General features: G+C 45.5%; 1 protein-coding gene across 3 annotated transcripts in view; it reads left to right on the top strand.

The window, feature by feature from the left end:
* The window catches only part of SCAMP1 (secretory carrier membrane protein 1), a 573,188-nt gene that overhangs the window by 258,116 nt on the left and 292,413 nt on the right, over positions 1–22,659 (top strand). For all 3 annotated transcript variants that reach the window (XM_085632265.1, XM_085632264.1, XM_085632262.1), the window contains one exon: positions 18,376–18,487. In XM_085632265.1, coding sequence (XP_085488391.1) covers positions 18,376–18,487 — 112 coding nt within the window. The remainder of the gene's footprint in view (positions 1–18,375; positions 18,488–22,659) is intronic.

Raw genomic sequence — 22,659 nt, 5'->3', positions numbered from 1 at the left:
TGTGCCAATTTTCATAACTTTGAAAAGACGTGGATGACTTGCTATAGCATCTGTCCGAGGAGCTAAAGCAAATGGCAGCAGCTCTGTGCAGCATCCCTGGATGCAGATGAGATGCAAAGTAGCCAGATGACAACTATCTTCCTGTTGAGTCCCCATTCTAGGCAAGGTACTTCTATATTCAGTCAATATGTACTGACTCCTTTCCAGAGCTATGATGGGGAACACCTATTTCACCAGTGGGCAGTGTGTGTCTATATAAAGTTAGTGAAAGGCATGGCTGGCTGCATTGCAGCAAATTATGCCTTTTTTTTCCACCCAAGGATATCTTCTGTACTCAGAATTTGAAGTATGGCAAGATATACACTTGGGCAAGTAGGTGCTACAGACCATTCACTACAGCTGTGGCATTAAATATGTATGAAAACCGATGTCGCAGACCAATACACATAAACATAAAGAAGGGCCCTATAACTCTCCTGTTATTTGTGGTACTGGCAGTAGTCACGGGGGTGGGGGAGGGGGCAGTGTCAAGGAAGTGCAGTGCACAAAAGATTAGGGCGTGTACTTGAGTGTTTTACTTGTCCTAAAAACACTGCACATTATAGTGGATACCAACTCTTTGCTCTTACAACTGAATGTTTTTTTTTTACAGCAGTTGACTTTAGGGATTTGTGTATTTGGAAAGAGGTATCACTGAAAAGTTTCCTAGCTATTGTAATAGGAAGTTTCAATTATATTAAGGATACCGAGGTGAGTATTATGCTATATTTTCCTTACTTTATTGCAACACAGCAGCCATTTTAACAACAATAAACTTAATTTTCCATGAGCGATTGGGTAAACTGAAGAAACATTAAGCAATGCAATCAGCAAACAGGGTCTCTGCTCTTAGTCCTTTGTTGACGTTCCTGTGCCCTCTTTCTTCCTGTGACTGAAGCCGGTAATCATAGTCTATATTCTTGTATAGACTCTGCTCCTATGAAAAGAGAGTTACAGTCAAGAAGTCCTTAAAGGGCTAGGTCAAACAAACGCATAACTTAATATGAGGAACAATAGTTTAACCCGTTAATCATCATCATTTCACATAACACATTTACAATAGACTGTATTATGTATGAAAATTGAATACCTACGTCAAATGGTCGGATACCATTTTTTCTGCCAGGGTGGGATAGCTGATCATCAAGAATTGGGTGGGCTAATCCTCTCCTCCGTGCTAGGAAATGTTTCATTTTATGTCCGTACCGAAGGTGAGAATTATGCTAGTTTATAGCTTGTCCAATACCAGGGCTTCTATGCTGGGGACGTGTTTAAATGGAAAGTTTTAAAGGTGGAGTCCGAAGACCAGTCTGCCACATTGAGGATATCCTCGAAACGTGCGCCCAGGGCAAACACCTCTGCCACAGTAGTCCCTACCACGTTGTGCTACTACTCTGGACTACTCTGGGACAAAAACTGGACTTCGACCTGACCTTGATCCTATCCCCCATCATGCTTACCCTTCAGGACTGAGACCTTGTTTAACTTTTCTCTGACAGTGGAGACCTAGTTTTCTGGCTGATGCCCGGTAGAGCTACCTGATAGCTAAAGAGGAGCTGGGTTGTGGACTTCCCCCTCGGCCGTCACCAACCCAGCCGGACTTTGGGCAGACTTTCCTTCGTCTCTGTCGTAACTGCCTCCTTCCCCTTCACCCAACCCCTCTACGCTCCATTCATCTCGTCTTCTATGATCTTTAAATGTTTTTCCGTGGAGACCTAGCTATTTGGCTGATGCCCGGTGGAGCTACCTGATAGTTATTGAGGAGATGGGCTGTGGACTTCCCCCCTCGGCCGTCACCTACCCAGCCGGACATTGGACAGACTTTCCTTCGTCTCTCCGCTTTATCTCACTCCCCGTTACCCTTTTATATTACTCCCTTAACCTTCTACACGCCATGAACCAACTAATGTAACTTGTAACTGATGTATCTTCTGTAACAATGTGTAACTTATAACCTATGTAACTTTCCTCATGTAAAGTGCTCTGATACCTACGGGTCTAGCTAGCGCTATATACAACTCAAGTAAATAAATAAATAAAAACACCATAGCGCCCCTGATAGAATGTGCCCCCCAATGTTGGTGTCTATGTCTTCCTGCATGACCCAATGGACCCATCTAGCAATAGAAGGGGAAGAGACTGCCTTGTGGAACTTTCTAAAGGTGATGAGTAATTTCATTTGCCCAGGGTGGTAAATGTCTTCCGTCATGGCCTTGTAAGCCTTAATACTACGGATCACGGCTAACTTGGAAGACTCCGTAAGGCGGGGTATAAAACAATGCAGAAATTGCATTTTGTGTTTCTAGAAATATGGAAGATAACCGAGTAGGGTAAATTCTCTACCTGTTATGCCCATGGCTATGACGCCTGTCTACAGGACACCAGGCATAAGAATGCAGCCAAACTTGCTAACCTCTTTCTGGAGAGGAGTATTTTGCTGTACCAGGAGCAAAACCGGTTTAAGACCTAATCAACATCCCAAAGGGTCTGATACTTTGGTTCTGGAGGTAAGGCAAATCGAATGTCCCGAAGTAGTTTACGAACCAATGTTTGTTCACCCACAGGGTGGTCTATAATATAAGAATGCCCCACCGATATTGCTGATCAAAAGGTACTGATCGACCTGTACCATGCCATCTGAGATAGGAAAGCGTGGAAGTTATGGACAACGTCTGTCCCCACGGGATCCAGATGTCTCTGCTGACACCAACCCATCCATCGCGACAAAGCCGATCTGTACCTCTTGACTGTGCTATCGGCCCATGCCCTGGAAAGTAATGAAGCAGCCTGTCGCGAAAGACCTGGAACTTAACAGCGTTCTTGTAATCCTCCACACCATAAGTTGTAGAGTGCCGTCCAGCACCAGATGGTGAGGGTTCTCCGCGGGATCCTTGAGGTCCTGAAAATAGGGGTAGACGGATTGGAGAATCCCAGGAATGTTCCATCAGAACCAGATACCACACTTGAGATTTCCAGATAGAGGTCACCACTACCAGGTCTGTCTGTTGTCTCCAAACTTGAGCCAAGAGTCTCATTATCATTGAGAACGGGGGAAATGCATATCTTCTGTCTTGCAATCCTGTGGGAATCCGTCCATTGCTGCCACATCGGGATCCGTTCTCCAGCTGAAGTAACTGGCTAGTTGATGGTCCAAGCGGAATGCAAAGAGGTCCACTGTGAATGGGCCCCATCTGGCCACAAGTGTTTGGAACACCGATGGATCCAATTTCCAAAGACTCTTATCCTGCAAATATTGTGACTACCAGTATGCTGTCCAATTGTCTTTCCCTAGGAGGTGTTCCGTTGTCATCGTGATTTGATTCATGGGGCAATAATCCCAGAAGCTTTGAGCGAGATCTGAGAGTGGCTTGGATCTCATTTCCGCAGGTGGTTGATATCTGACTGCCCCCACGTTGTCCATCTTTAAGAGGACACGCACTGTGCTGTGTCCATGGTCCAGAATTTCACTGCGAACGAACCCACTATCTTCTTGAGGCAGTTGATGTGTAGTGCTTGTTCGAGAGCGGCCCATTTACAGCCGGTGGTGCATTCCCCACATCTTGCCCCCCCAAGCCTGTGCTGCTGGTGTCTGATTCAATCACTAGGTCCAGAAGGAAGCCGAAGAATGGCTTGCCCGTTCCAGGCTTCCATGTGAGCGATCCAACGTATCTCCTCTCTGGCCTTGTCTGAGAGGCGGACTTTCTGAGAGTACCTAGGTCCCTGTCGAAGGTGGAAGGCCTTCAGACACTGTAGGTCCTGATAGTGCAGTGGTCTCGAAGATGACAAAAGCCCCACAATCCTCGCAATTTGCTGGAGAAGTTGTCGGCATGGCTGCAGTTTTCCGTAATTCTCATCTGATTTTTGTTATCTTTTGAGAAAGAAGACTCCAGGTCACTCGAGAAAGAAGAATCAAGGTGGATCTAACCGATTCTACTACGAAACGCAGGAATATGAGGGATTGTATTGGGGACAATATTGACTTTGCCCCATTGATGATAAAGCCCAGTGACTCCAACAGGTCGACCATTGCCTGCAGATGTTCTGACAGCTTTGTCGGCATTGATACATAAGGAGCAGGTCGTCCAAGTACAAGATCAGGCACATGCCAAAACACCAAGGTGCTGAGGATAACCCAAAGTGGAGAGTTGTGAACTCAAAGGTTTGGAATCGCCACTGGAACTTTAGGAACCGACGATGTGTTGGGGACATCGGGATCGTAAGATACGCATCCTTGAGGTCCAGTCGTACCATCAAGTCATTGGGTCTTCAAAGGTCTGTCAGGAGATGGATTGCCTCCATTTTGAGGTGGCGGAAATTCAGCCCTTCATTGACCTCAATTAGATTGATGACCAGGTGTTTGCCCCGTCCTGCTATTCCACTAGGAGGAGGTTGTTGAGAAAGCCGTTTGTAGAGGTGAAAGTATTGGATATAGCCCCTTTGGAGAGTAAGTCCGCCACCTTTGCATTTTTTTGAGCTGCCTCTGATTCAGAGAAGATGATGGGGAGGGGCAGGTTAGTGCTGGGACCTGTAAAACTTGATTTGGAATCCTTGAATCGGTTGAAGGACCCACGGGTCTGTTATAGTCTTCCATTTGTGAGCAAAACCTGCCAATCTGCCCCCCCCCATTCTTTCTTGGGAAAAAGGTGCACACTCACTGTGAGAGGTACATTGGTTGCTGCTTCTGGAAATTCTTCTAGAGTCTCGTTGGCAAAGGTAGCCTTTGGTAGGATAGAAGCCCCTCCTGCCAAAACCAGCCCTGGTGAAAACCGGGGGTGTAAAGATTCTTTTTATAGAGGCTTGGGCTTTGTCTAGCGAATAAAGGTGGCCACAAACTTGCCCAATTACTTATAAAAGGTTCGCAAAAAAGTCCACAGTGTGCAATTTGGCTTGCTTCTAAAGTAGCCAGGTTTCCGAGCTTCGGTTGTATTTTGATTAGTAGAGACCTGCGCCGCTCTGTGAAGCGGGCCCAGTTGGCATTCCCCAGAAATATAATGGCTCTTTTTGCCCACCCAGATAGGACTTCCTGGGATATTAGAGTTCCTGATGCATTGGCACCCTCGACCATGTTGAGGATCTTAGTCAGGCCAAGGCCGGATATGTCTAGGATTTTATCCTGACATGACCGTCAAGAGCGGTCCATCTCTTTTTCAGGGCCTGTCTGTTTCAGTGTCAAAAACACTGCTCCCCCCCCCTTCGAAACTTCTCCCCGACCCCCCACCCCGCGCCTACGGGTAATTCCTCACCATCTAGGGGGTCTCGTTTCAGAAAGAGGGGTTTTAAGTACTTTTCTGCCATCTGAATGAGTTTCTGCTCTATGGGTGTCACTGCATCTGAGTCTGCTTTATGTATGGAGGTGTCAATCACCTCCCAGAAATTGTCATCAGTGGGGAAATAAGAGACACTCTCCTCTTCCAGGTATGAGTTTTCAGACTCCTGCATTGAGTATGGGCAGGTCTAATGCTGGGGGTTACATCCAGGAAAAATATATGTGGCCCCGGGGGGCAATCGGGGGTTCCAAGGCCCAGGGACAACAGGCACCCACTGGATCTCAAGGGGCAAGTCTTGCAATGTAGCTAGAAAAGGAAAGAATAAGCTTGTGTCCCAACAGTAGTGCTGTGATTCTGTGCCTTTTTTGTATGAAATGCATACCCCGTACTGGGGTGTTCAGAATCCAGACTGCAGGGGCTGCTTCACACGCATTCTGCGGCCAGCTGCGTTACTCTATGCTCTTGTGTCAGGAGTGCAAGAGTGAGCCTGCTGGAAGATGTGCGAATGGTGCGGCGCACTCTGGTGGCCAAGAGATCGCACCGCACCATAAGGCCCTGATGCCTAGCTTTCGGAGGCGCGATCAGCGAGAATCTGGAGCGGCCGTAAAGAATTTCTCAGTGTTTCTGCAGCCGTGCTGAAAAGTAAAATCAGCAAGTACACCAGAACGGCAAAATGAGGCAAATAAAGCAAGATTTGCGACCCGAAGGGCCAAGACATATTTAGGTCTCGCTGAGCCCAGCGCATGCGCTGGCTCGGAGAGACATTTTGTAAGGGACTTTTCAAAGTGCTACGGCTGGCATAGAGCTACAGACACGAGGCGTGCAGGCGCGCAAATCAGCCATATGGCTTTACGTCGCTCTCCCTCATAACCTCCTCTGCACCCCCTTCCCTGCTGCTATTTCACCAGAACTCCCACTTCACCCCCGTCCCCTCCCCTCTTCCCCCCCCCCTCCCCCCCCCGACAGATCACGTCGCTCAGCCAATGCTTGTTTGGTTTGGTTTGGCATTCCTTTTCTCTGTAGCTCCCTATCGCTATGGGTCCTGAAGGCGGCAGCAAAAAGCATTCTGAGTAAACTGATCCTGCAAGTTTTTTTTTTTAGTCCTGACCTGTATGCCAAGTTCTTGCAGCTCTTTTCAAGCAACAATTTTATTCATTGTATCCACCATCTAATTATATAATTTACAGATATTCCATTTGCCCTGTGAATACGGGCAAACTAAAGCCGCCCTGTGGTCTAGCGTGCAGTTTTATCTCCAGTCACATCATGAGAAGTGTTTTCACCACAGAAGATGACACACTGCTGTTCTGCCGCAGCCCGAGTTGAATGTGAGGGCGTCGAGCCCCAGTCATCAGAGCAAGAGGTGTTGAAGCCCCTGCCAGATTGTAGTGCCGTCTTACTGTACCTACCATACTTCCTCTTCTCCTGCTCTCCATCCCTTTTGAGCATACTGCACAGGCTTTCTGTATCCCAGACTTTCTGTACTTGTTTAACTCGTCATTAATAAACCAGCACAGGCAAAGCAATGACGTCGTTTTTTTAATGAAATCGTCTCTTCATGATTGTTCAATTTCGTGTGCATGGCTCTGTTTGTTGTTGAAAGTGGGAATATGTAAAGGAGTCAAAGGATAAGTGAATGGATGAATGAATGAGTGCATGGATGGATGAATGGGTTAGTGATTAGGTGCACGGATAGACGTATGAAAGAGTGCATGGCAGACCATCCACAATAACCCACTTACATAAAGTTCGGGGACTTGGCCAGTCACGCACAAACATGTCCATCAATTACCAAGCACTTTCACTAATAAAAAGCCAGACCAATGAGGTATGCCAGTGCTGGCTATCCATGTTTGGGTGATGGGACCCAGGAGCAAATAAAGTTGTTTGTTAGGCTGGTAACATTTGCAAGCTTCAGAGTGTAACACCAGTCAGGCTACTGCTCACCCCGTGTTTTCCCTGTCCCAGAGACATCGCACTCCAGAAAAATCTCTATTCCTGTGCTGGAGTCTGTGATAAAACAAAGAGGCTGAATAGATTTACTGCCTAGGAGCATTGACTGACTGGAATTCAGAGAAGAATAATTAGCCTGCCCGGGCTTACCTGGGAGAAGCACCTTCCCATCAACCACGCTTGATGCAAACTTACAAAGCCAAACTCCATAATATTGGTAATAGAGCCCAAGTTCTGGTTGCGTGTTGCAGTTGGGAGGGTGGTACATAGAGGATTCCCTGTGTATTCAATAAGACTTATGCTATTGTGCCCCACTTTGTCTCTTTTTTTGTGCAAGGTCCCAGCAGGTATTCGCGAAGGGCTACGCTTCATGTTACTCTACATAAGACTCTTTAAGTGGAGATATTTTTGCTATCATCAAAATGGTCATATTAACCTGCTCTATTGATACTTGGAACTAAAACCTGCCCTAGGCTGACTACATCAAATCAGGCCTGGGTCCATGACTCTGGATCTGGGAGAGCCAGGAAAATTCAAGAGTGGCCAATGAAGATAAATAGATGGATACTTAGGCCTCGATTTTCAACTCACAGCTGCACTTAGACTGATTTGCATATGGAAGGTCTCTGTATAGAGTGTCACATTAGGTAAAACATAGACAAAGATGTGGTTTGAGGTATTACCAGTGGCTGAAATTAAATCAAGCACTTCAACCATCATCTTTTGTTTTCCTCAATGTGATGCCCTCAGTGTCATGGGTATGCTCAATTGTGGGTACCTCACTCACTGTGCCATCACAATCAAGCTACACCCTAGATAAAGCCTAAATTGCTGCCAAAATGGTCATGGGCTGCTTTTTCTCTCATTTGGACAGGGACAGACTTGGCATCTCGGGCTGGAGAGCCTGTATTGGAGGAGTACCCATGCTGATTAGCATATAACTAGTCTGCGGAGTTGGATATGGCTAGTCTGCAGTCTGAGGAACTACCAGTGACTGAGATTGATTGTATCCATCACCTTTTTGGTTTTCTTGATTTTTTTCATATTGGCAAACATAGGCAGTAGCTTCTTTCAGCCAAGTTACCCACATTCATCACCCAGCAATCAGTTACAAGGCAGTGGTGGACGCCGGGATAACTCTAATCAACTGGTGGTATCACTATCTCTAGTGGTCTGCTACATTTGCATTTTAAGGTTCAGATGCTGGCATTCAGCACCTGAATTTTCATTGTCTTCTAGGGCAATAAGATGGCAGAGGCCATGATGAGGCCCACCAGCGCAAAGCATGCAGGAGTCTTATTTCACGTGTGGCAGGGTTTTCTTGATAATGCATGCATGTGACATAAAAGACAGGCCTGATTGTAAGCCAATGTGAACTCCTTTATAAAATATTAGAGTGTGTGTATATTAGTTTTAGGGCCTAGAAAATAAACTATCTGTTTGAATGGTAATGCTAACAAATGACTGCACAATCACCAGGGGCCTGATTCACAAAAGTAAACTTAGACTAAAAGTCTAAGTTTAGACCTAAAGTCTTAAGTTTAGACCTAAAGTCTAACTTTACCACTACTAAATTTAGACTTTGGGTCTAAGTTTAGACCAAAAGTCTAACTTAGACCAAAAGTCTAACTTTAGTAGTAGTAAAGTTTGACTTTTGGTCTAAACTTATACCTAAAGTCTAACTTTACTAGTTGTAAAGTTAGACTTAGACTTCAGGTCTAAACTTAGACTTTTGGTCTGAGCTTACTTTTGTGAATCGGGCCCCATGTTTAGGTCTCGCTGAGCCCAGCGCATGCGCTGGCTCGGAGAGACATTTTGTATGTGAGTTTTTTAAGTGCTGCTGGCTGGCCTAGCGCTTACGTGCACGTGAGCACGCGCGCAGCCGCCATGCGCAAGGCTAGCCAGCAGCACTCATGAAGGCCTTTCTGCGTCATTGCGATCACTTTCGCTTTCACAGCGGTCGCGATGACTTTCGTGGCCAGTGCTTGTTATTTTATGAACCTTGAAATAGCAGAAGTTTTGTTGCACTCCCACTGCTGCGCCGTCTCAAAGCCCTCTCCTACTGTTAAGAGAATACATATCCACATCTGTGCAGAAAACATTTAGAGCGCACTGGTTGACAAGCTAGCACGCCGGCTGCTCGTAACGCGCGTTATTTCCTGAAGCCAGTCCCGGCTGATCACCAATCTGCTTTCACTTCCGCAGCAGCAGTGCATCTGCAGCGCCGTTGTTTGTGTTGAGCATTTAGAAGACTCCCTACTCTGCAAACAGCTGTTTCAATGATGGCTGGCAGACAGCTCTCTCTTATAATTGGCGAACTCTTACCACTACAGCTTGCCAGCTCCTGGTTTTGTGAACTGTAACAACACCAGAAGTTATAGCTCCAACTTTTTAATTGGTGTTTATTTTCCTGCAGTGCGTCTTCAGCAGTCACTTTGCTTCCGACGTATTTGCTAAAAGCGAGCGGTGGACTTTCTGAGAAGTCTGCGTCTTAGTTGATGTGTTTTTTGGAATTCTTTTGAGGAAAGTAGCAAGTGTAGTTTTGCTAAAAGAAAATCTATGTAATAATTTTATGGCTATCTAATAAATCTCCTTCTCTGAGATTTTTCTTAAAAAATTGATCTTCACTACGCCTACAATTATGCTTATTTGTGGAAACAAAATGCACTTGAAGTGAACAAACTGCTAAGTTTACAAGTGAGTGCTGGTTTTTAGGTCTCGATCAGACCTAAATCTAACAAGCGTTGGCATCGCCAATAGGTCTCGCTTTTGGGACCTTATAAGTATTTAGTTATGCAGCACAATAGCCTTGGTGCAACAACAACTGTTGCATGGCAAAACACTTGTAGGGTCCCAAAGGCGAGACCTATTGGCTATGCCAATGCTTGTTCTGATGGCTTCTGGAGCAGCGAAGAAAGAGAGGACAGGAGAGTCAACAAAGGGACTATGAGCAGAGACCCTTATTTGCTGATTGGCTGGATTAAAGTTTCTTCCTTTTTCCCATTGGTTCATGGGAAATGACGTTTATTATTGAAATGGCTGCTGTGTTGCAATAAAGTCGAGAATGTACAGGATAATCCTCACATCCGGTCCTGACAGAATTACGTGTGCTGCAATTCAGGTGCTAGTCACCTACAGGAAGGTCACTAAACGTTTATTGGTGCTGAAACTGTATATATACTGTTAACTCATAGTTTCCAGTTTGAAATAGTTCTATTGTAACCAGGGCACAAGTCCTGTAAAAAGAAGTGGGGCGGCTGGCAATATGCAAATTACCTCATGACGTCACTTGCTGAACGTGTCTCGGTGTCTGAAAATTACACCGGGACACGTTCAGCATATTTCTGTGGGGCCCAGCTTCTTGGCAGGGGGGACGGAGTCCACCCTGTCGTCAAAGTGGTGGGACGCCGTGTACCTGCGCGTACCCCCTACTCGAGCCTCTATTGTAACACGTATATTACTGTTAATTCCGAAATGTAGGCTGTTCCATTAAAGGCAGGGGTTCTTAACCTTTTGACTTCTGTGAATCCTCACAGATTCACAACTAGAACCCAGAGACCCCGCCTAAACAATTTCTACGCTATATGAGCCTCAAAACAATACAGAGACATCAAGCATATACACAAATTATGCATTATCGTATTTAATTCACACAAAAAAAATATGCCCACATCGAAATATTTATATTAATGGGAATGTTGCAATATGAGGTGGCCAGTAGGCGGGAAGTTTAAACTTTATTTCGCAATGTTTCCATTGCATAAAAGTGCACGTATCACAATAAAAAATATATATATCACCATAGTACAAAAATAATACAGTACTACCCATATCCTTAAACCACAGGTAAAAAGCATACAGAATTATGAAAATCAATAAATAAATCTACAAAAATGCATACAGAATTAAAACTAAATAAGATCAATATTTTCCAAGCAATTTAATCTAAAATGTATACAATAATAGAATTGCATTGCCTGTCTTAGGAGCAGACTTAGCTGTTTTATGTGGATTGATCCATATAAAATAGCCAAGTCTGCAGCGGTTCAGTTAAAAGACTGTATAGAAAAATGTAATGCCACTGAATTTCATTATTTGATACTATTTAGCTGTCTAATGACCTGAAAAAAGAAATAACATACACATTTGTTACTGCACACTTTCCCCTTCCATAAGATTAAGTTATTTCCTCCGTTTCCATACTGCCCAGAGAAAAGTGGCCAGAACAAATCACACTGAAGACTTTTCAAGGTGCTGAAGATACTGGAGCGCTGCCATGCGTTGCGCTAAATTGGCGCTACGCAAAATGGTACTAAAATTATTTGCATTTGTTGGGAATTAAATGTGCAGAAAAACACTTTATGCTCAATGGACTGATCAGATATCCCCATCACAGGGACATAGAGTAAGATTGTTATGGCAATGGGTATTTGCTATTTGCCAGAAAGCCCAACATTAATGGGTCAAAATTCAATCGAAATCTGGTCAGAATAAAGCGACGCTGCATATTGCGGACAAAAACCAAGTAAGATTATAAGTCTTGTGCCACTGGGATAGCTGAGTGATATAGACATTACACTTCTTATATTTTTATTGTTATCCCATCTTTGGCTAGCTGCATTTCCAAAAAGGTCTGTTTTAACTTCTCCTTAGGGAAAGATCTGCATTTTTCTGGGTACTCAATTAGGTTACTCAAGCCCAATTTTGACAGCGTGGACCCTACATATTTCATCCACGGTATCTCTTTAGCTCGTTGCAATTTGAGACAATTCCTTAGCATTGCTTGGTTCAGTTACCGTGACTGCCTCCTCCAGATGGAATGCCACAGTAGTAATGGAGCCAGGCCAATTACATCACCAATATACGGGAGTCCCACTTCACTATGGCATATTTAGTTACAGCAGCTTTTAGGCAGCGAAAGCAGCCTCTTAATGAAGGCATCCTCCACATGTTGCAGTGGCTTTATATCTGCCATGCCCCATATATGCCAATGGCTTTTGCCAAATAAATAAGTAATATTTCGGATATTTGTTTTTTCCAGACTTTCTTAGAGAAGTTAAATAAGGCTGCAATGCTTATCTCAAAGTGGAGGACTCTATTTGAAACCATGTCTTTCCAGAGGAATTTACCATCCAAAAGAATTCCCAAATACGAGAATTAATCAACCACCTCAACCTTGTGATGAGATACATGGAAATCCAGCCATTTCTTTGTCGAAGGATAATGATTAAAATATTCGATTTAGACTCCTTATCATGTAAGTCCAAGGAGCCCATGAAACAAGTCTACTCCTCTGTCCGTCCCTGCAGCACCTTTGGGGTTCTTGCCAAGAACTCTGCATCATCAGATGCCTCAATATATGGAAAATCCGTGTTTTTTTTTTTGTTTTATTAGAACCTTCACCACCTTATTGGTGTAGAGGGAGAACAAAAATGGCCCCTGCAGAGAGCTGTTTTATAAATTATCAATGGTTGACTTCCCTGGTCTCCATGATTTCCCACAGCCTACTATGGACCACGCAGTCAAAAGTGGCTGAGAGGTCAATGAATGCCATAAATAAATGTCCCTTCTTTGCTACTGTGCACTTGGCAACCACCAACCTTGGGTTAAGGCATTGGTCAATTGTCTCTCTGCCTTTCTAAAATCCCTATTGCGCCCTAGTCAGGCCTTTTCTCTTCTCAAGCCATTCTTCGAACCCAATTAAAAGTAGGTGACCCATCAGCTTGACAGTACTATCAATTAAAGATATCGGTCTATAATTTTTGGGGTTGCCTTTGTTCCCCTTTTTGTGTATAGGGATGATTATTGAATGTTTCCCTGAGTCCGGCGGGCCTACTTTAGCTATAGCATTAAAAATGTTTGTCAGCAAGGGGACTCCTAAATCTTGAATTTGTGAGAAAATGTCTATGGGAACACTGTCTGGGCCATGGGCTTTTAGGGGACTTGATTGTGCAATAGCATGCAACATTTTGCCCTACTCAAATTTTAGATGGATGTTACTACTCTCAACTCGAGGAAGCACAATAGGGCTTGCTAGCTCTATCGGGTCTTAAAAAATACTTTGAAAAGAAGACACCCAGCCATCTTCCGCCATATGAGGCTTTAAAGAAGGGCTAGCAGCCTCATTTAACAAGCATTGGCGATGCATCGGTTTTGTCTAGGTGATAAATAATAAGCTGTTTTTATCAATCGCTGTCCGGGACGAACGGACGAAGAAAAGAGCTCCCTGACAAGTATCACAGGAGTGGAGAAGATGTGGCGCTGTGGCCAGAGCTGCTGACTTGAGAGCTGGGGATCTTTGTTCGAGCCTTGGTGGTGCAACATCCTGTGATTCTGGGTAAATCACTTCATCTCTCCACTATATAAATGTGCTGCAAGATGAAAAAGTAGAAAGAGGCAAAACTTTATTAAAAAATATTTCTACCAAAGCAAATATTAACAGTATTTCTGCTACGGGAAACTGATAAGAGAAGCAGACGAGGAACAAGCAGTTGCGAATGCAGGAAAATATGCTACAGCTAATTGAAATGGAGGAAAAGTAAGTAGCAAGCACATGAACCAATGAAAAGCCACGAAAGAGAGGGGGCGGGGATGTAAACTCCTTTTAAGTTTATATTAAAAAACAATAGATTTGTCAAACACAGCGCAAGCAATGTGCAGGTGAAACCTAAAATGGGGTATTCATGACCTTCTAGAATCCTCTACTGTCCTTTGTAGGTGTAGCTCGTCTCAGATTCTGCCACACTTCCTCCCTCAGCTTCTTTATCCTCTTCTCTCTGGTCTGCTTATATTTAGGGGAGAAAAGAAGGAAATTCAAACCTGGGTTATATGGGTGTAAATGTCCCACAATGGTTGGACATACACAAAGGTGTTTAAATACCCCTCACACACCAAGAATGACCAGTGGTGTCATGCTTCATCATAGGGGTCTTCCCGCCCCGCTGCGGGACGGGGCGTGCTACGACCTACGAATACGTGGGAGCACTGATAATAAAGTGCTATGTGTAGTGCAGTGGGAGGGTCTGGGATAGGTGTGAATGTGAGTTAAAAAGGACCTGGCCCCTAGGACAAAAGAACTTTAATAAGTCGGAGGGGGCTGGTACTAGTAAAAGGGTGGTGCGGAGACTTCCTACTCAATGTGTGGTGTTCTCCTAGTACAGGACAGGGTTAAGATCCCTCCTATGTGCGCATATTGGTACTTATGATAAGTTTATCAATATAAGAGAAAACATGCGTGAGTATACAGTACCTAATGGTATTCGTATTTAATTCTGTAAGAAAAATAATAAAGCAAATTACTCGTTCAGATTCCCAGGAATTGTGAACATCGTGGAACCAATGGTATATTGAAAACATACTTAAGTGTATGTTTTCAATATACCATTGGTTCCATATCCGAATAAGAGTAACGTCCATTATTTTTTAGAGTGTGTGTTTTCTGTTTTTTGTTTGTAGTGTCATGTATGTCTCTACTTTTCTTACAGGTCACTGCACCTTCTTCTGCAACCATTTAGAGTTATGGCTAAAACTATCACGTTTTTTGTCACCTTCGTGGCACACTTCTTTTGTTTGCAGGTACGATGTTCACAATTCCTGGGAATCTGAACGAGTAATTTGCTTTATTATTTTTCTTACAGAATTAAATACGAATACCATTAGGTACTGTATACTCACGCATGTTTTCTCTTATATTGATAAACTTATCATAAGTACCAATATGCGCACATAGGAGGGATCTTAACCCTGTCCTGAAGAAGATGCCTAGCATCGAAACATGTCGACAACATACTAGGAGAACACCACACATTGAGTAGGAAGTCTCCGCACCACCCTTTTACTAGTACCAGCCCCCTCCGACTTATTAAAGTTCTTTTGTCCTAGGGGCCAGGTCCTTTTTAACTCACATTCACACCTATCCCAGACCCTCCCACTGCACTACACATAGCACTTTATTATCAGTGCTCCCACGTATTCGTAGGTCGTAGCACGCCCCGTCCCGCAGCGGGGCGGGAGGACCCCTATGATGAAGCATGACACCACTGGTCATTCTTGGTGTGTGAGGGGTATTTAAACACCTTTGTGTATGTCCAACCATTGTGGGACATTTACACCCATATAACCCAGGTTTGAATTTCCTTCTTTTCTCCCCTTAAGAGATGGATCTTTTTGTTAAGTAAATAATTTGAAGTGGAGGACGCATCCATCTCTGAAGCCCATGAAGGGCCATCCCTCTACACTCCCCAATCTTGTTACTAGTAGCTGCTTATATTTAGCCCATAGACTTCGGATCAAAGAGACCTCTCTGGGGACCTTGTGTAAGGCTTTAGATAAGGTAAATTAAGCCTTTGAACCAGAGATATCAAACCAATGTTATAAAGGCGGATTTTTAGATGGGAATGGCATTACCAAATGAAATTTAATTTCTACTAGTACTTTTTCAAAAGCTTGCCTCACAAGATCAGAGTTCCCATATAAATCTACACATGTACTTAACTCCTCATTTTTACTATAGCACCCTAGGGAGGACGTTTACTTTGTCCCACTTTGAAACATACCCATTTTTCCTGGCTAATAGTGGTTTGGGAGCATTATCCCTGACTGTCCTTCAGTTGAGCTCCCATTTCATATTAAACTCAAAGATAGCACAATCACTGAAGCCTAAAAATAAGACTTGAGTTTTCGATATTCTCCCATGGAGTGCTTCTGAGGCAATTACATAGTCTATTGTGGAACCCTTATTAACGCACCCAAATGTTGCGTCCATAGCTTCGGTTATAGGGTTCATGGTTTTTAGAATCCCCAGATTCCACTTAATCAAACACCTATTCAAGGCGATCCCATAAGTACAATGGTCAAAATGTGCCATATGTTCTCCTTCACAGTCCGTTAGCCCACACACAGGTCTCTCTGTTTTTGTACAGGCTTGGATGTTAAGATCACCCATCCAAACTATATCCATACCCTTATAGTGTCTTCAGGTAATATCACTAAATGCCTGGTCCAGGGCTACCATCACTTGTGCCTTATCTCCCTCAAAGTAATGTTATAGAAATTTACAAAAATCACATTGATGCCTCTATTCCCCTCGCAAACCAATAGATGAAAATAGGGGGACAAAGTTAAAAAAAATATATATATTTTGATCTTGAGTGTTAGCAATCAATGTCATAATGCATCCTTTGGCCCTCTCTGAAATAGCAAGTGTGGCTGGTGATTGATAAGAGAGACAGCCATCTAAAAAACAGGACCCACTACTCATGTCTCTTGGAGACAAATTATATCATACTTTGCTATCACCCTCAACCAGTCTAAATTATCCTTTTTCTTTCTAAAGCCTACAATATTCTAGGTGGCCATCCTTAAATTATCCACACGACTGCCCCCATTAGCCTTCTATAGTTGGGAAACTCCCCAGCTCTACATACATTTTTGTCAGTAGTGGCAAGTCAATCGCAATCCTCCAGGTTCATCAGTATTCGCTATTAAAACCTCTTTGCTCCTCTTTTTGGGGGTTGCTATACTGCTTAAAATTACCACAAAACGTTGGTAACCACATTGGTACCTTCTTTGTGGAGTGTGATTCATAAAAATGGCCTAATGGCAAAGCAAATATCTGAGAATTCCGAGACGGAACAATCTGGATTTGATGCAGGATGTTCTCCACTAAACCTGGACTGTCTAAATTCAGCACAACACAGTCCCCCAATATATTTTTGGCAGGCAAACCCACCCACATTATTCTTCTTGCCATAAGGATATGCCTATGCAAAGGAAGTCCCCCCCCACCCCTTGTTAACTTTGCGAGCTAATGTAACACCATCCCCATTAGTTGCTCAGTGGTCTCAACCTGCGTTTGTCTAAGCTCTGGGTTATTTGCCAACATCATTGGGCAACTGGCTAGAGGCAAATCTAATATCTGCACCCTCTAAGCCTCCCCATTCACATCTCTGCCTAGTGTTTCGGTCACTCTTGGTCCTTTAGCTCCCTCACATGGCATATGGCGGGGAGCTAGTTGTTCTGTGCGGGGGTTGACCGAATTAGAAGTTTGACCGTCACCAAGTTTGGACTATTGTCAAAGATGGATTGTCGCTGTCTCGGCCTATATGTGTTATGAACCACCCTCCCTCCCCCCTTGCCCAGCTTTGAGATGTAAATTACACTCAGGAGGGTGTCTGATATTATGTTGCTGTGGTAACACAATTTAGTTCTCTCCCTTAGCTGCATCGCCCTGCCTTGAGATATGCATTGAGGGGTTGGATAACAGGTTCAGTGCATTGATTGATTTACCAACTAACTCATTCTGATAGGGCCCACTGTGATTAAGGAGCTGGGATATACGTTGCTCCCTTGCATCCAGTTTATCCTGTATGGGTTGTAAATGAATGTTCAGACTAGTTTCCAATCCGTGCCAAACTTCTATGCTTGCAATTGATGGCAAGTGTGATAGCTGATCATGGCCTGCCATCTTCTTAAATTTCTTAGGTTTGGGTGCAGTACTTTGCCTAATCCCGTCCTTTTTTCCTCTATACTGCGGGGCCTACTGGATTCTCAGAAGACCCTAGTAACAAAGTCAAACTGTAATTAGTCAAGCAATGGGTCGGGCCTTCACCGTCACAGATTCCATGGCCACATCACAGCCTGAAGAAGGGGAGACATCATTAATACGCTGGCCAGGTCTTCCCGCCTCAATGGAGAGCCTCTGTTCTGTAAGCTCTGTTCTAAGCTCTGATGGATACGGACAGGCCCGCCATTGGCCTTGGCTTTGCTTGGGTGTGTCCTGCAGGGCCGCATTGCACTTAAGAGCTCTTGGTGGGAGGGAGCTGAAGCAAAAGGTGCTGGGACGAGTGGTTCCCCCAGCAATGCAGGCCTCCCAACGTGGTTTCCACCTCCAGTAGCAGGATCAAAAAGGGGCTGGCCAGTAAATGTTTTCTTAAATACCCCAACCAGCAGTACTTTGTAAGGTAATAAATATATATATATGACATGGATACAGCAAATGGTTTTCAAAGAACAAGATTCAATTTCTTATATCTATTGCATTTTAGTCTCTGCTTATGATAGTATTAGTTATTTGATGCTATAAAATGTCTGGAAATGTTTTTCTTTTTGTTTTCAGGAGCATGCTCTGGCTCAAGCTGAACTCCTTAAACGCCAGGAAGAACTAGAAAGAAAAGCAGCAGAACTGGATCGCAAAGAAAGGGAAATTCAGAGCCTTAATCAACCTGGTGGTACGATCCAAGATTATTTAATCTAACTTTGAAAAAAACACAAATAAAATGAAAGTGGTGTTTACAAAGCCAATAAGAAGAAAAAGTTTTATTGAATGAGAACTTTGCCAGTTTATCCAAGATGCTATAGTAGAAACTGATCATTGAAAGTATCGTGAAACGGATTAGTCAAAAATATCGAATAATGCGAGTCTTGTAATCCAAGTGTGAGACTCTTCTTATTGCTCTTGTTTCCACAGGTTCCTTAAAGCATAGTTTCAAACAGAATGAATTTACTGTAAAATATAGGAAGTGTGCAAAATGCCAGAGAGTTGCCAAATAGACACTATTAAAGTTATGACAGGAAGTTAAAAACTATTTTTTTTAAATGTCTCCGCATTCCAAAAGAATGTCAGTTTTGCTACAGTATGTGTACATTAGGCGGTGTCTTCAAATATTGCAATGCATCTTATTGGATCAACATTTCTTAATAAGGGAACACTTTACACTAAGCTAGGATCATAACGGTTAGCATTAAACATGATGTTGTTGGTCTGTAAGAAATTTTATGGGCAATATCAGTTTCTGCCTACAAAGTAAATTTGGTACATTGTTCATGTGCCCTTCGTTCACTGGCTTATCTCCATGCTGCTTCAAAAATTCAACGTGTAGGTAGGATGATTAAAAGTTTTCTTTATTTGGTGCTCAGTATATTCCTGTACATTTGCTTTTATTAAAACCAGTTTATATATGTAGACTATTCTGCTGGTCATCTTCTAACAGACCATTTTTTCACATTTTCTCTCATCAAGAGGTGCTCAGTAGGCCGCTAGTAAAGCAGCGTTGCCTTCAAAGCACAATGCATTGGTGCAAAGACTCTGCCCAGTGCCACACCTGAGCACCCGAATATATTGGTTCTTCATTAACAAGCTTCTGGTCACATAAGGTTGGTGTCTTGAAATAGGCAAGGGCTGTTCTCATTAAGATATAGGTAACCTGGTGAAAATGTCCTTACACTCTTAGGGCTCAAACCTGTGTAATCCCCTGCCTCCTCACCATGCAACAAATTAAAGAAGCATATATTAATTCACATGTATTCCTCCCCCTTCTGTTTTTAATTTAAAAGGCACTGATGCTACTGATTACTTGTGCAAGAGCTACACAAAACCGTAAATAAATCTGTGAACCCAACTATCAACTTCTTGTAAATCCCCTTACCGTGTTAACTATCTGAAAGAGACAATTAGTTATAGATTCCTTACCTTGTGAATTACCCCCAGGCGTCAGACTGGATCCGGAGAATTTTTTGTCTGCAGTACCCCTGCGTGTCGAAAGGAGGCGTCAGTTGGCTCCGTGTTCGTTGTTGGCGTTGTGGTCGCCGGGATGACGTCGCTGCAGCTACTTAGACACTGCCCTCACGCGCTGACATCAATTTTTTCTTTTACCGCGCCAGCCAGCGCTGATCCCTAGAGAGCGGTACCTCCAGTCACTCTTTGACTGCCCTTTTTGTGACTTTTGTCTGGTGGACGTTAGGGATGCCCGGTTTCAAGGCTTACGGTTCCTGCCGAAAACTGATGTCTGTGACGGATCCGCACCGCGTGTGCCTGTGGTGCTTCGAACGCGACCACGATCCCAAGTCGTGTTCCGACTGCCAGTCCATGAATCCGAAGTCTTTGCGGGAGAGGTCCCGAAAGCTTCTCGAGGCCCGGCAGTCGCGGAGCCACCTCTTTTCGACTTCTCTCCGTCCATCGGCCGACGTGGGATGCGGGTGGTTCCCCACCCCCAGCTCTGCGTGCAGGGCCCGAAGGGTCGACTCCAAGGTTCCCTTCTTTTCCGGGACCCGGAGTGACCCCTGCCCAGCTTCGAAGCTTTTACGAGCAGATACATGCCATCTTTGGGCAGCCCGACTCCGCTGGCACGCCTTCGGGCCCCGCAGACTCGACTGGCAGCCCTGGTCCTTCGCCGGCGGCTCCGGCCCTGGTACCGCAGGGTCCCCTTGGATCCGGATTGGCACGGGTCGACCTCATAACACCTACCCCAGCACCTATTCCACCTGCACCACGTCTGCCGCCGACCCCGGTTGTGTCCCCAGACGGCATCGACCCTGGCCTTCACCCGGTGTGGACACGGAGCCGGACCGTCATCGACCAACGCAGGATCCGGCGCTGACGGGTACTTTTGTACCCCTGTTCTACTCTGGTGTTCCTTTCAGGCCAGATTGGCAACCAGAGGAGGGTGAGAAGGACTAGGAGGGGTCTGGAGACCCTTTAACTGACCAGTTGGAGTATGATCCGGTCTGGAGAGAGGAGTTGTGGGAAGCCAGTAGTCTGGACACCTCCCCAGACCTTGGCTTGTTGTCTCCTCCTACCGTGGTTACAGAGGAGGGAGTGTCTTACGCAGTAGTGTTGCGTAGGGCGGCCGAGGCTCTCAACCTCGAGCTATCTACGGTGGTAGTCGGGACTAACCTCCTGACAGAGGTGCTTCAACTGGCAGCGCGCTCTTTGGAGCCCCTGCTGCCATTTAATGAAGCCCTAACTGACATCCTTTTGGGTGCCTGGCCCAGGCCCAACACAGGGGCTCCTGTGGATAGGATGATTGCCCGATGCCCGGCTCCAGGCGACCCCACTTTCCTCTCCCAACACCCCACTTTCCTCTCCCAACACCCCACCTCTGAGAGCTTGGTGGTCCAAGCCTCAACGTCCAAAGGCGCATTCCCTACCGCACCACCTGATAGGGAATCCAAAAAGCTGGACCATCGTTGGAAGATGTTTTCTTCCTCCAGCTTGGGACTACGGTCGGAAACTGTTGCGCAGGTACTGGCACAGTGCCCAGAGGAGGCCCGGGCCGTGCTCTCCCGTGCAGTCGCCGAGGGGAGGGACGCAGCCAAGTTTACCATACGATGTGGACTTGACACCGCTGACTCGGTAGGCAGGATGATTTAATCGTCGGTAGTCCTTCGACACTACGCCTGGCTGAGGTCGACTGGTTTTTCTGGGGATGTCCAGGCTACCCTCATGGACATGCCCTTTGATAGCCGTCGCCTGGTCGGCGATAAAGCAGACCGCGCTAGAGCGCTTCAAGGACTCTTGGGCTACGGCCAAGTCCTTGGGCCTCTCCACCACCCGTCCTGCGCAGTCTGCTTTTCGCCCCTTTCGTGGCTACGGAAGGGGTGCTCCGCCACGTTCCTCCCAGAGCCACAGGCCGGCGCAAGCTGTTCAGCCCCTGCGCGGCTGGGTACGTGGGACCCACCGCCGTCTGGGGGCCAGCGAGCAGGCCAGTGCACCACCGCCCCCTCTGCAGCAGCCTCCAAACCCTCATAGTCTGACCTTTCAGGGCCACCAATTGGCAGTGGGTGGCAGGATTCGCCATCACCTCCCCACCTGGCGCACCATCATGTCGGACAGGTGGGTTTTGCAAATAGTCCCTCCCCTATAAGACTACCCCCCCTCCCACCCCAGCCATGCCACCTCACTACCATCGAATGTCGGAGGATCATCTGGCTATTCTCCAACAGGAAGTGACTGCTCTCTTGGCCATGGGAGCCATCGAGCGAGTTCCTGCCCCAGAAGTTGGTTGTGGTTGTTATTCCCACTACTTTTGGTTCCCAAGAAGGACAAGGGCCTGCATCCTATCTTGGATCTCAGGAACGTCAACCACTTCCTCTGGAAGAAGTTCAAAATGTTTACTCTAGCTCAGGTTCTGTCTGCCCTCGACCCTGGAGACTGGATGGTAGCGTTGGACTTTCAGATCCCCATCCTGCCGGCTCACTGGTGTTCTCTGCGGTTCGGAGTGGGCCACAAGCACTTTCAATTTACCGTGTTCCAGACTACAGCGGACCTCCTGCACTTGCTGGGGTTCACTATAAACGTGCCGAAGTCACGCCTGACTCCCTCTCAGAAGCTCCTTTTTCATCAGAGCGGTTCTGGACACGACGCAGGTTCGGGTTTATCCTCCCGAGCCGCGAGTCGGGCTATGATTCTGATCTTCCAGCCTCAATCCCGGGTTTCAGTCAGAATGACCCTGAGGCTGCTTGGCCTCCTGCATGGCCTTCTGCGTCCTGCAGGTAGATCATGCCAGGTGGCATATGCGGGCTCTGCAGTGGGACCTGGAGTTCCAGTGGGCACAGCATCAGGGGAATCTGTCCGATTGCTTTCAGATCTCGGAGGGCACTGCACGACAATTGCAGTGGTGGC

Source organism: Triturus cristatus, chromosome 2_1 (genome assembly GCF_964204655.1).
Source record: "Triturus cristatus chromosome 2_1, aTriCri1.1, whole genome shotgun sequence".
Lineage (NCBI taxonomy): Eukaryota > Metazoa > Chordata > Amphibia > Caudata > Salamandridae > Triturus > Triturus cristatus.
This window is presented reverse-complemented; position numbering and strand designations above follow the sequence as displayed.